The sequence below is a fragment of the Anoplopoma fimbria genome, chromosome 1, assembly GCF_027596085.1.
Source record: "Anoplopoma fimbria isolate UVic2021 breed Golden Eagle Sablefish chromosome 1, Afim_UVic_2022, whole genome shotgun sequence".
NCBI classification, from domain to species: domain Eukaryota; kingdom Metazoa; phylum Chordata; class Actinopteri; order Perciformes; family Anoplopomatidae; genus Anoplopoma; species Anoplopoma fimbria.
Window position 1 is genome coordinate 19,522,635 of NC_072449.1, and position 13,364 is coordinate 19,535,998.

Consider the following 13,364-nt stretch of genomic DNA (forward strand, 5'->3'; position numbering starts at 1 on the left):
CCGCACTCCCGTTGGAGTGACCTTTGTTGGCATTGCGGATAGTGATAATCTTGCCCTGTGTGCTGTCATGAGGGACAGAGTAAATATTCTCCTCCTCTGTGGGTCGAGGTTTGCTCACAGCATCCATGGGCTCTGCGTAATCTGAGGGGTCATAGCCACCATCGCTACCTGGAGCCCAAGTTACAGCTTGGGGCAAGGAGCGGCGGTTGGTGCCACCCTGCTGGTCCATGTAAGGGCCGAGGTTCACCTTACGGACAGGCTTGGGCTTCACTTGTGGAGGAACCTTGTGGTTCAGCTTGCTCTCAAAGGTGCTAAGCTCAGAGATGACGGAGAAAGTGTCACTTGAATCCAGATCTGGCAACTTGAAGCTTCCCAGGTGGGAACTGAGGCTGCCATCCTCCCTCAGGGTAGGGTAAGGTGGTGATGGATCGATATCGTCCTCTGAGTCCATAAGAATATTAACTGGACTAGGAGAGCCACAGCGAGGGCTGATGCTCTCGTTGGTACATGCCTCAGCCACATTATCGTACATGTGTGTGGCCTCAACAATAGTGCGCTTCTCTGCTGCCTCTTTGAGAAAGGATTGGAAAAGGTCTATCTTATGAAGCCCCCCTACTACCCCACCATGTCCACATATTACGGTGTTGAACCTTGCCTCTATTTCATGGGCCAGTTCCTCTCCTTGACTGACCTGCTCCTTAGCGGACTCAGAGTCTGACAGCTCCATCTGGCTCTCCCCAACTGCTAGCAACTGGACTGGGATGATGTCTTGGACCTCACACAGGAAAGCACATAATGTCTCCATAGAGGCCTTGCGGCGAGCAGAGTAAACTGCAATGTAGCCGTGGACCAGCTTTGTCTTGCGGAGTGAGAACGAGGAATGAAAGGAGAGTAGCGACAGCTCAATATTCAGCCTCTGACCTCCTATACTAAGATCCAGCAACACCGAGGTGCCACTGCTGAGGTTGGCGGCAGGACGACAGTGCTGGGGCAACAGGAAAGGAGCAAGCAGTTGGTCAATGTCGTACGTGTCTCCACACATTAGGCACATGACTATCCTCAGGTCTGCCTCTAGCACTGGCTGGGACTGAGAGTCTCTGAAGGCAGAGGATGGAGGGGGTAAGGGAGGGGAGCTGCTCCCTATGCTTCTCCGTGATTCGAGGAGGCCCTTCAGCATCTGGTTGATCTGCCTCTCGTTTACGTTGCGACCGTAGCCCATGCCTGGAGAGGCGGGGTCTAGGTAGGCACACTGCAGCTTTCCAGCCACCTGCTGCCCTTGATGGATAAGAGTCTGAGCTGTCTCCCCTCCAATATCCCCGATGGACCCCACCCCCCGCTTGGTGACCAGAAGGAGGGACAGCGGGAGTTGAGTTAAGCTGTTTTCCCTTTCCCTCCTGCTTATAGTTGACTCCCTAATCTTCTCTAAACTCTCGACAACATAAGAGAGGGATTCCTTTGAGTTGTACAAACACAGGCAACCATGAGGTGTAAAGGTTGGTGTGTGGAATGAATTGACTGGCAGGCGTACATTGCCCTCTATTGGACGCAGGGCTAACTCGTACATCTTGCCATCTAACACGTACCGGTCATCACTGGTGCACATGGCCCTTATCTCATTTGCCATCTCTCGAGCTAGTCCATCTTTCCCGAGGATGACCAGATTTATCCGTTCGGCCCTCCCCAAATCCAGTCTTGAACTTTCTGATGATGGGTAGCGGGTAGGGAATCTTGAGGCCAGGATCTGCTCTATCTTACTGTCCACACAGTGGGGATTGTTGGGACAGGTGTCCTTTGTAGGGTGGTAGACAAAGTGGATATGTTTCAATACCAGAGCATCCCTTTCTGCCTGCAACTTCTGCAGGGCTTTAAACCTTTGCTCTTCACCCAACACCTCCTGAATGGCTCCCATTTTCTCCTTACTTGGCTTTGCATCAACTTCCAGCTCATAAAAGAGCTCAGAGTATTCAAGAAGCAGTTCCTGAAAGTCCTCTTTGGCTCGGTCAATAATTTCCTTCTGGTGTTTGTTGTAGATATCCAGATATTCAGCCTCATCCAGCCACTGGTAGAAGTCTTCATTCATGATGAAGCTTCGGGCCTCCTCCCAAGGTTTCCCTGGTGTGATGAAAGGAGAGACACTTAGCTTCTCCTTGAACTCCCGTCTCATCTCAGCCCGCTTGCGCTCATTCCTTAGCTGCTCCAGGTGGGTCTCATAGATAGCTTCAGCCGCGGGAGTCTCCAGAAGGTCCTGCGGGATTCGATCATCCTCCATGCTATCAATGTGTGTCGTGGTCTCCCAAGGGGTGTCATCTAGCACCACAAACCATTGGGAGAAATCTCTCTTTGTCTCCAGGACTTTCTGAACTCCAGACCAGCTCAGGTGGTCTATCTCATCCAACTCTGGTAACAGTACAGACAGGGCCTGTGGTAGAGTACTGAGATAGGCCCTCCTACGTTTCTCTATATGATCTTGTTTAAGTCTATGAACATGCTGCTGGAAAAGCTTCTTGGCTTTAGCTGTCCCCTCAAGAAAAACATAGTCCTTGTACTCAGGGGCAGACTGCATGCGGCGACTGACTGCGGGCCATGTCTCATTGTGGTTCTTCACGATTCGGTTGACCAGCCACTCATAGCGGTCTTTGGCTAAGGCAATCTGTTGACTCTGCTGTTTCAGTGCCTCAAAGTAAGGGATGATTTTGGGCTTTCCCCTACCCTTGTCCAGTAGCTGAATCAGTGTAAGAAAGGCAAGTTCAACATTGACATTAGATCGTGCTGACGTTTCTACCACCTGTAGGTTCTTCTTGGCTAGGGCAAAGGTGTGCGAGTCTTTAATATAGCGCTCAACTCCTTCATCACATTTGGTGAGAACCAGTACCACAGGTTTCTTCGTTTTGGCAAGCTGGTTGTACAGATTGGTAACAAACTTCATCTGGTCCTCAAAGCTACGGTTCATACCCCTGCTAACATCCACACATAGTAAGAAGCCATCCACCATAATCTTGCCTTCAGGCATCTGTTTCTGCTCAAAGTCCTGCTCCAGCCCCAGCTGATCTGTGCAAAAGTACATTAGCTTCTCAGCCGAAGCCAGCTTGGTGGAAGCTGCCCTCTTGATGTAAGGCTGGAGCGCCGTACTTCGGTGGGGCTGGAACGTCTGATCATCAATGAACTCTGTCTGCTCCACCACATTCATACGACATTCGGGCCCCTCCTCCAACGTTCGCCCAGCCTCTCCCCAAAATAGGAAGTGGTCATTGTTCACCACACGGCCTCCAAAGTCACTGGTGCTGAGAACGGAGGTGTGATCTAGGTGGAAGTCATCTGCACTTGGCCGGACAAAGCGGTTACACAGGCAAGACTTGCCCACACCACATTGGCCTTTCTCCTTCTCCGTGCCGGACAGACCAACCACGACCAGGTTGTAGGTGGGTGCCCGCACATCTTGCTTTTTGGCCATCATGAACGCTGGCCGAGGCTCATCCTGCCATGCTGGCCAGTAGCTCTAGGGAGAGGAAAAGACTGCCAGGGAAAGAGGGTTTCCATGCAAGAAGATCTCACTGGGATGGGTTCTGGCCCTGCATGATAGAGAGAGAGAGAGAGAGAGAGAGAGAGAGAGAGAGAAAGACAAGAGAGAGAAATGGAGAGATAAAATTAATCTACAGAAATACAGAAGAAAAACACATTCCAATGACAGGCTTTATTATTAGAGAGCTATTGTGTCACTCATCTAAATTCCTTCGGTGCACCTATGTGCCGTTAATAATGTTTAATCTGTGATCCTATTTCTCTACTGAATGTTTCCTGAAAAGATTGAGGTCAGTGGCAAAGCTGCCGGAATGCTGCACATTACTTAACCCAGCTGTAGCTCAGTAAAAGGCAATTTTTCCCCATTTAACTCATTTAATGTTTATACTGCCAGGACTGCACTGCTAACAGTGGTGCCTTCCACATTTTATTCCTGTGTTCGCTGAGACTCTGTATGTGTTTTGGCATATTATCCAACATCTAACACTATGGTTAGTCGTCTCACTGCCAGCAGCAGTAGAATAAAGTTATGTGGAGTTTTCAGCAGCGCAGAAAACCGACATATGAATGTGCACACAAACACATGCACACACGCACCACCACACACTTGTGAAAACAAGCTCACTAAGCTCCCTGTACCCAAAATGAAAGACACACACAAGAAGATGAAAGCAGATAAGTGTTCCAGAGCCGAAGTTACTAATTGGCCAACTAGGGAAAGCCATCTGCATTTTGAAAGGCTGCACTGCCTGTTGGCTGACTCGTCTCCATCAAAAACATGTTTTCCTATGTTTTTTACTATACAGCACTCTACAAACAGATCAGAGTTGGCTGATGCACCATCACTAATGTCTCCACATATTTACCTTCAGTAGATGAAGGAAAATACGGGGTCCTTTTCTGGACCGTGGCAACAACAGACAATATCCAAAACTAATCTTACATCAGGCACAGACATTGTTTTTTTAAAAAGGCATGCTGATGAATCTATCTTTTTGTACTGCACTGCTGCTTGGTATCAATATAGTTTGTATCATTAGTTAGTCATGGAGACACAGGGCGGGGTGGGTGGCTTGGGGAGTTTTAATAATATAAAAATGTCCTGTATTGTAATCTTCATGTTTTGACAGAATGTTGGACACATATAAGTGGAAAAAATGAAATGAAAACATTGCACACAGAAATATACATAGGGGCTTAGAGGACTGGCCAATCTCAGTATCATGTACTCCATCTGCATATCTGGACTAAAAATAACAAGAGATAGGACGAGGGTTGGGGCATGGTCTATATAGAATGGCCCTCTTTGAAAGCATCATTTGTAAAGGAATAAAAATCTTTCAAGACAGCCAGCAAACAGACTTGCAGTACAAGACCACCCCCTCCATGTCATAACTGAGGCGTTAATGTAGTAAAACAGACATTAAAACCACTATTAATCATGAATAGCTCTTTTGACAGGGAGCACAAAAGCAGACAAAGCCTTCACTGCTGCTGAATCGAGTTTGTCAGACAACAGAGAAGTGTGGATACGCAAAGATGAACTTCAAAGCCCAACGCTGCTACTCCAGAGGGCCAGACAATGAAAAGGAAATGGTAGGAGGAGTAAGAAACTCACTAACGTGAAACACACTGTACATAAAAAAGCAACTTCACACCTGCGGTGTACTGAATACTGCATATACTGTACATTTCTGAGTTTTACTTGAAAGCTGAGCCACTAATTGAAGTTCAAAGCCGCCAGTTATGGCCTTGAAAACCTGAGTTTCACTAAAGCAAATTCCAATCAGGCTGTGAATTAACATTAAAGAAGCAAGACCTCCCAAGTGCCGCACCAGGTGTATAACCCAAGTGCCAGCAGAAAAAGGAATCAATATCAAAAAGAAAGTCCTGTGTTTTTGATATTTGCAGAGGAAAAATGCATGAAAAATGGATCAAGGCACCCATAGACGGACCTAGTCTCTCTATTAATAAGGCATGGTGTTGTGCTCAGCCAGACATGCTGGTCTACATCTTTCACATAGGTATAGCTCTAGTCTAAGTTTACTGCGTACTTGTGTATTTTCTTGTCTGTATGTTTGTCACCTTATATATGATGATTCTATTGTGTGCACCCACACTTCTCTGATCACTGAACACATCCAGTTGGAAAACAGTTTAGTATACATATACATATACATATACACATACATACATACATACATACATACATACATATATACATACATATATATATATATATATATATATATATATATATACAGTATTGACTAGATGAGACGAACTGCAGGTGTGGTATCTATAGAGCTGGAGTTAAGCCGGTTAAAAGCAACACTGTGTCCTGATCTAGGTATGATTACAATATGGAACAGACAGCCCAATTACAATCAGCAACAAAAACCCATGACCTGCTGACCCTGGATATGGCCCACCGGCTAAAGAGAACATGTATCCAGCATGTCATCATCATTTGTATATACTGTATCTACAGGACACCTGTATACACACTAACCAGGTTCACAGGCATTTACATGTTATGTGAAATTCATACAATAGATAACTTTGACATCTAAAATAAGTTATTAACAGTTCCTCACTAATTCCTATCATTTTGTGTTAACATTAACTGTGTTCTAAATTGTACATACTTATTTTTGGAAGTCAACCAAAAGGGCTCTGCTATTGCAAATGTTGTTGTGATCTGCATCTCTGCACAGACTGAACTGTTGTGACAAGCTCGAAGTAGCTGCCTGCTCGGCTGACAGAGGGTGTTACATACAGAGAAGTGTGGAGGCCCTAATGCAGATCCACATTAGCACAAACGCCTATATTAGTTTACATTAAAGTGCACACATGCATGTACTACTACTTTTATATCCTCTGTAACACCCTGGTGATGAGCGTGTCATGTGTGAAATAGGTCATGTTTGTGCCCAGTTGTGAGCGTGTCTGGATTAAATAAAGTCAAGCGCTCCTCAAGTCCCTATGGACCTGGAGGCTAGCCAGGCTCAACATTCTCACAGATGCATTTGCTAACATCTGCTTCACTGACCCCACCTACCATTTTCTAGGAATGTTCCTATTCATGTGCCGTGCATGTCAATCTACAAGTTCATACACATTTTGTGACATTTAACCAAGATACTCACTGCAGTAGAGTGCAGGTTAGTCGTGTGTGTGGGTGTTTGTATGTATGTATGTATGTATGTATGTATGTATGTGTGAGATAGAAAGAGAGAAAGAGAGAGAGACAAAGAGCTGTTTTTTTTCTCTCGCAATTTTCACAAAAGAAATTGCAAACAAAAGAGAAATAATGCAGTTGTGATTTTTTTCCCTGGTCTGTCCGAGTGACATGTCAGTGTGAGGAGCAAACAGACAGCTCAGGATTTAGTTTGAAGTGATGTGAGGATGCGATGGTTTAAAACATAACAGCAGCAGATAATGGAAGGAAATAAAATGTCTCATGAGACCGACTACCGTGCCCAAGCCATGCTGACAGAAACACAGAATAAATGTGACATTACAACTGCACAATTCAGCTGGTTTCAACAGCCTGTCTACTGGCAGTGGAAGTGCAGCATTTCATACACAGTAGATCTAGTCATTTAGGGAATACATTTCCTCTTTCCGCAGACCTATAAAGACACCGCTGCCTGAGCTAAACTAGCCTCGGTGAAGTGGTCCAGTTGTAGAGCACTCAGACAGCCAGTCTCCCAGTTCACCCCGAGGCCTGGTGTGTGGTGCGCATGCCCAGCCACATACCACTGTCTCGAGGCCCAGGGCGGTTTAGGGCTGAGGCAGAGATAGGTTAGGGCCTGCGTTGCATCTGCCTCTGACCCTGAAACTTTAGGGTAAGCAGAATAGGAGAGAGAGTTTGAGGAGGTAGAGGAGATGCGGAAAGGAGTGGAAGGAGTTGGGGGGTGGGGCAGAGGGCGGGAAGTTAGTGCACATGGAGAGGATGGGGGTATAGAGAAGAATGGGTATGAGGGGAAAGGGGGGGGAAAGAGAGGTCAGTGGCCTGGGTCATGTGAGCAGCACATTGGAATCCCCTCGGGGGAAGAGGGGGAGGGCGTGGTGAGGCCTGGATGAGTTAAGGGTCAGGGTCCGACCCGTCACATCTCACTCCCCCTGCCTAATCACAAACAGCACTACAGGGAGGACATACCCAAATACCACATCTCCATTTCACCGCTGCTATTTTCTCCTTCCTTTCTTTGACAAGCATTTACAGATCTATTGGTTCAAAACAGTCAAAAAAAACACAGTTAAGATGGCAAATCTTGCCCTGACTGACTGAACCAGCCACTTCTAGGTCACTGACTGCCTCACGGACAAGAGAAGCCAAGGAAGATAGGATGCATCTGCAGGGTAGTGGAGTGCAGCCTGAAGCTAATGCTAGGGCGGCAGGGCGTGAAGTTCATAATAACACGTGCTACAAAGGGCAGCGGGGAAGAGGCTGTGTTCACTGCCCATAAGGAGAGACCATGTAGCCTTCACGGGGGGGGGCTGCATTCCTTTCATAGCAGAGCAAGAAAGAAGAGTCAGCCAGAGAGTAATCGTCAGTCAGGCCTGTTTGTGACATACCAAAATAAATCTATATCGCTTTGACGCATTAGCCTAAATGTAGAGCGCATAGGGCCTGAATAAGATAACCATGAGGATAAGCTGAGTCTCAAACTGAGTGAGAGGAAAATCCAAGTCAAGAAAGAAGTAGTTGTAAGGGAACTTTTAATGTTGTGTGAAAATGGAACAGTGGCATTATTTATTATTTTTCCTAAATTAATTCTCAATGAGGGGCTGATAAAAAGCAAATATATGTAGGGTTGCTTAGAGATGTCAAGTGCTCATGTTATTCCCTAAAACAATGACAAAATGATTAGATATTTCTTGTTGCATGCAGTACAGTTCATACTAAAAACTGCTACGGATAAACGCGGAAGATTGCTTGCATGGTTTCCTAGCAAGCCCTCTGGTTATACAGTATTACACACTCAGGAAAGCTGGGAGTTGACGGAAACAAAGGTCATGAAATAGTCATGAAGCAGTGTGATGGTGATGGTGATGATGATGACAGAGAGGCAGCTAGGAAAAACTCTCTCTCTCTCCCTTATTTTCTAAGACTCTGGACTGGCTAGCCCTCCCTCTGCTGCAGTCCAAAACATGTTTTCCCTCCCCCATTTTCACTCCGTCTGCATGATGTAAGTCTGCAACCAGTCGTACTTCCTCTCTCCTCTACCTTATTAGTTTTCTGTCTCTCCTGCGCTCACCCACAAACATTATTCCCATTATATAGATTTCCCATCTCCATCCGTCAAGATTCTTCCCCCGTCTCAGACACTCTATCCCCAACTTGTCCTCCCCCTTTATTCTCCCCCTCTGGAGACTTGCTGTCCATTAGTACAAAACTAGGGTCGTGGGCAGGGGATTGGGCTGGGGGGGGTAAACACACAAATTAATCTACAGGATGTCAGACTGTGCTACCTCACTTCACAAGGGTGTAAACACACAAATTAATCTACAGGAAAAAATGATGATGAATATATGAATGCTGAAGTCCAAAACAACGTAATGCAGATATATAGCACATAACCGCTGAAGCACACACACACCACACACACCACCCACACCCACACACACACACACGTAAACACTCAATCAAAGAATACATTTGTAAAAATCTGGCTCCACACACCACATTTAACACGCTTTACATGAAGTGCTCTGTGGTGCAATCTACTCAGTGTATTCTCTAAAAACAGAAGTCATTTATCTCTTCCACAAATGCAGCACATCCAATTTAGCACTCACCAAACAGGAAATACAAATATCCCGCCTGCTTCCATTAGATATGAAACAGTATGAAAATGTCATATCACCATTAAAATGACAAATTAAATTGAAAATGGTCATCAGTATTATTGTCGCATCGTTAAAATGTGCTGAAATGTATTGATATACACGCTGAAATCATTTCACCAAGTTTATATAGAAAACAAATAAAATTAGTAGCACTATACACTTATGTAAACATCAAACCACACTTTAGACTTAGTCCTGAAAATCTCCAGAGCGCTGTCATTGACCTTCCGCCATGTTTTCATTGACGTAAAACAAACACTCTTTGCATGCTACGCCTGCTGACTCTGGTTGATGCTGGACAATATTACCATGACCGACCAAACCACACGAGCAAATCCAAGAGTAACAAATTATTCCAATGTGAAGGAAATACTTTGACGTACCACAAAAACTCAGCACGGCCTGAAAACACATGTCCTTACATTGTATTACGTCATACAAAATACATGTCTGCCCACAATCACACAGAGATATTTATGCAGCAGCCAAACAGCAATTACATATCCAGGTCATGATCCAGGGGGAGCTGGTCAGTTGTGACTGGGATTATGGGAACCATGGATTACCTGCAGCTATTTTCATCTTTCCATTTGCAGGATCAGATAACAAATCCCCCTACGGCCGCTCTACCACACTACTGACAAAGTGTGCGCACAGACCCACTGACACAGAAACACACACACGTGTGCATGAAGTAAACAATTAGCTGTTCCGTATCTTGTAATACCGCTCAATTCAACATACGGTTTATGGTTTTTATTCCACACCTGTTTGCTATGGGCCTAGGACTTCAGTGAACTATTGTTTTTAGTAACTTAAAGTGAAACTGCCATGAAGCCAAACTCTCAGCGCTAAATTCACTTCCACTCCCCCCCCGAAATTCAAGACTATAACTGAAGAGTTCGAGAAGCGAAGACAGACAGAAGAGCAAAGAACAGTCTGCCTATTTAGAGAATGGAAGGTACAGCGGTAAGGGCAGAGAGGAAGTGTGTCACTGTGGTGAAACCTCTTCAATTCTACCAGAAGGCCTCACTGATAGCACAGCTAAATATAATGTGCTGGAAACAGACAGTGACAGTAAGAAATGTGGCAGTAGCACCCGTATGTCTGCTCTTGCAAACGCACACATGAACCAAGTACTCAAAGTGCATTACACATTCTTCAATTATAAGGTCATTGCTCTCCAACAGCAATCGAGTGAAAGTGAGAGTTCGCAGTGTTTCTGCAGCCACGACCTTAACCAACTGCACCATCAGCTCTCTGACCTTCACATGCTGCTTTATCACAAAACTTTAATCAGGTGACTTTCGCCTGATGTTGACTTTCTCTTTGATGCAGACGGAGCAAGAATCATCGGTCGATTGATTGTTGAGCTGAACATCTAGGCTTCTCAAATGTGACGCTTTGAGGTTTTATATTATTGTAAATTTAATAACTTTGGGGCTTTTGACTGTTTGATGAGGTCATCTTGGGCTTGGGAAAACTGTTGGATGATCTAGTTTCCTTTAAACATTTGACAGCATAACTGCCAGGGATTTGTGGGACCAAACACTAGATGGAAACATTTGCTCCAGAAATTCCCTGTTCAACAGGCTACACAACATAAACAACAACAACAAGTGTTGCTTTACACGCACGGTCAGAGAGACAGACCAGCCTGTGTTTGCCTTTGGCACAAAAGCTCATCTGTGGGCCTCTGCTCTCCCTCCCACTTAATTCCCTCTGCCAGGCATGAACTGCCTTACTCCTCATTTCTTTCAATGCCCCCTGGCCTTTTGTCTAATTCTGCCTATATTTCCTGTCTTCCTCTCTCCTACCATGTCTCTGCTGTGCTCCGTCTCTCTCAGCTTCGGTCTTCTCCTGCAGTAGTACGTACCTAACCTCGTGGCCCAGCCCCTGTCAGACTAGCAGACTGTCTCCTGCTGGTGATATTAGCATACATCTGATCCCTGCTCCCAATGCTAGAGCGCCTGTCAGCATCAGCACAACTGTATACACACATTCAGACATCCAATACAGCTGTCCTGTCCTCCTAGTCAAACTCGATGCAACAGCACAAACAAACAAACAGCCACAACATAGACAGATGTAGACTGTATGCAAATATCTCCAATACTCTCAGCAGTTATGTGGTTTAATAAGACAGCATTTTGTTTTTCTTCCTGGAGGAGGAGGGGGGTTCGGCGGCGGGTCTTCAAACCCAGCTGCTAATCTTCAACCTCCTTTTTTTAAATGGTATTGTAATTGGTTTGTGTGTGTGTGTGTGTGTGTGTGTGTGTGTGTGTGTGTGTGTGTGTGTGTGTGTGTGTGTGTGTGTGTGTGTGTGTGTGTGTGTGTGTGTGTGTGTGTGTGTGTGTGTGTGTGTGACTTTAAAGAACTGGGGACTTCGCTTGATTTTTTTCAATACCAAGGACTGGATATCATTTGATGAATATTTTGCAGTTTTTTTTCCAAACGAAAACAATAGAATTCTGCTTTGGTCTGATAATATACGTGTTCATGTCTTGGTGCATTAGTGTAAATTGAAAATTGCTTCCAGCACATCCTCTCCGTTTACAAATAAAATTAGACTGTGCATAATAGATTTCCTCTATAAAAAGAGCCCATAAACCAGAGAAGGAGTTGTGCTCTCACACTGCTGAAGGGATGCTACAGCAGGAAAGTTGCTGAACAGAAACTTTACTACAGTAGATAAATCTGCACTCTGGGTGGAAAGTCAGAGAGTGTCTTGATAAAACATAATTCCACATTTTCAATAAATTGACGAAGTGACTTGCACTTACTCAATTCCACAATTATCCACAATTCCACTCCCAGGCAGAGAAAGCCATCCACATAAAATACTATGATTTGTGAGTGACAGATCAACTTCGGGCATTACCTTCAATTGAATTGTCATTATCAACCAGTTTTTTAATGGAGTGCTCATTATTTGCTTGAGTGGCTTTCGGTGTAATAGACGTGCGATCTGCGATCTACTGCTGCGAGCGTAGGTTGTGATGGCCACACTAAACTCACGACACAGCCTTGATTGCAACAATTACTTGATTTCCGCTGCACAGCTTCCATTGTTTTGTTTTACTATGACAGAGAGTTTTCATCGTGAAGCATATGGGCTGCGTTCACCTATGTCTTTTGCTTGGGCTGCTTAGTCGACTAATCGTTTGTAAATTTCTGGTAAACATAAGATTTAAAGCGGTGCTTCTGGGCGATTCTTTCTGGAGAAAAGTTTTTACAGATTTTGCCAAATCAACTTATGATTTAAGTTGGCAAAAAGGTAGGAGTGTTAGTCGACTAAGAGTTCCTCTGGACAAGGACAGCGCTATTATCCCCTGCTTTAGGCGGGTACTGGAAGGATAAGGCAGAATGGCTCATGCAAAATGGCTGCCGCTTGGATTTGAATTCAAATACCAGTTGCCAGAATATACACAACCATATATTACGTTTGCATCCATTTAAATGTGATGGCAGCATACATCAATGAGCTGTGTAATGTCTACCTGAGTCACTCTGCCTCTGTTTTTATACAAGTAGCTCCTTGCTTTGTTGACATAGCCGAGCCTTCTATGGTGGTTGCAGCTGATAACGCCATTCAGAACGCCAGTGTCACAGAAGCATAGCACCCACCCTCCAGTTCCCCCTCAGGTAAACGCTGTTAGCTCTGTCAGCACAGCTCGCCGTTGACATGACGAGCTGTTGAGAGGCAATCAAAATGCTCCCAATCTCTGATATTACATCTTTAACGTAAGCGCACATTGTTATATACCAAACAGAGAGGCATTAATAACCTGCGCCATCTGCTGAAACTAATCAGCCAAGATACATCACACTAAATACACAGGATTCAGAAAGACTTCTACATTTGAATATATATAACGCTGAAGGATAATATTGCTTCAGTCTTTCCATCTGGGATTGTAACCCCCAGGCTTTGTATATAATCAGGCGTTATGATCCCAACAGGGAGACCTACCAGTCCAGAGATC

General features: G+C 44.9%; 1 protein-coding gene across 1 annotated transcript in view; it reads right to left on the minus strand.

The window, feature by feature from the left end:
• arhgap35a (Rho GTPase activating protein 35a) overlaps nt 1-13,364 on the minus strand; it is a 59,470-nt gene that overhangs the window by 18,915 nt on the left and 27,191 nt on the right. Inside the window, 1 exon segment of the mRNA XM_054611800.1 lies at nt 2-3,569. Within this exon segment, the coding sequence (XP_054467775.1) occupies nt 2-3,454 (3,453 nt within the window). The 5' untranslated portion in view covers nt 3,455-3,569.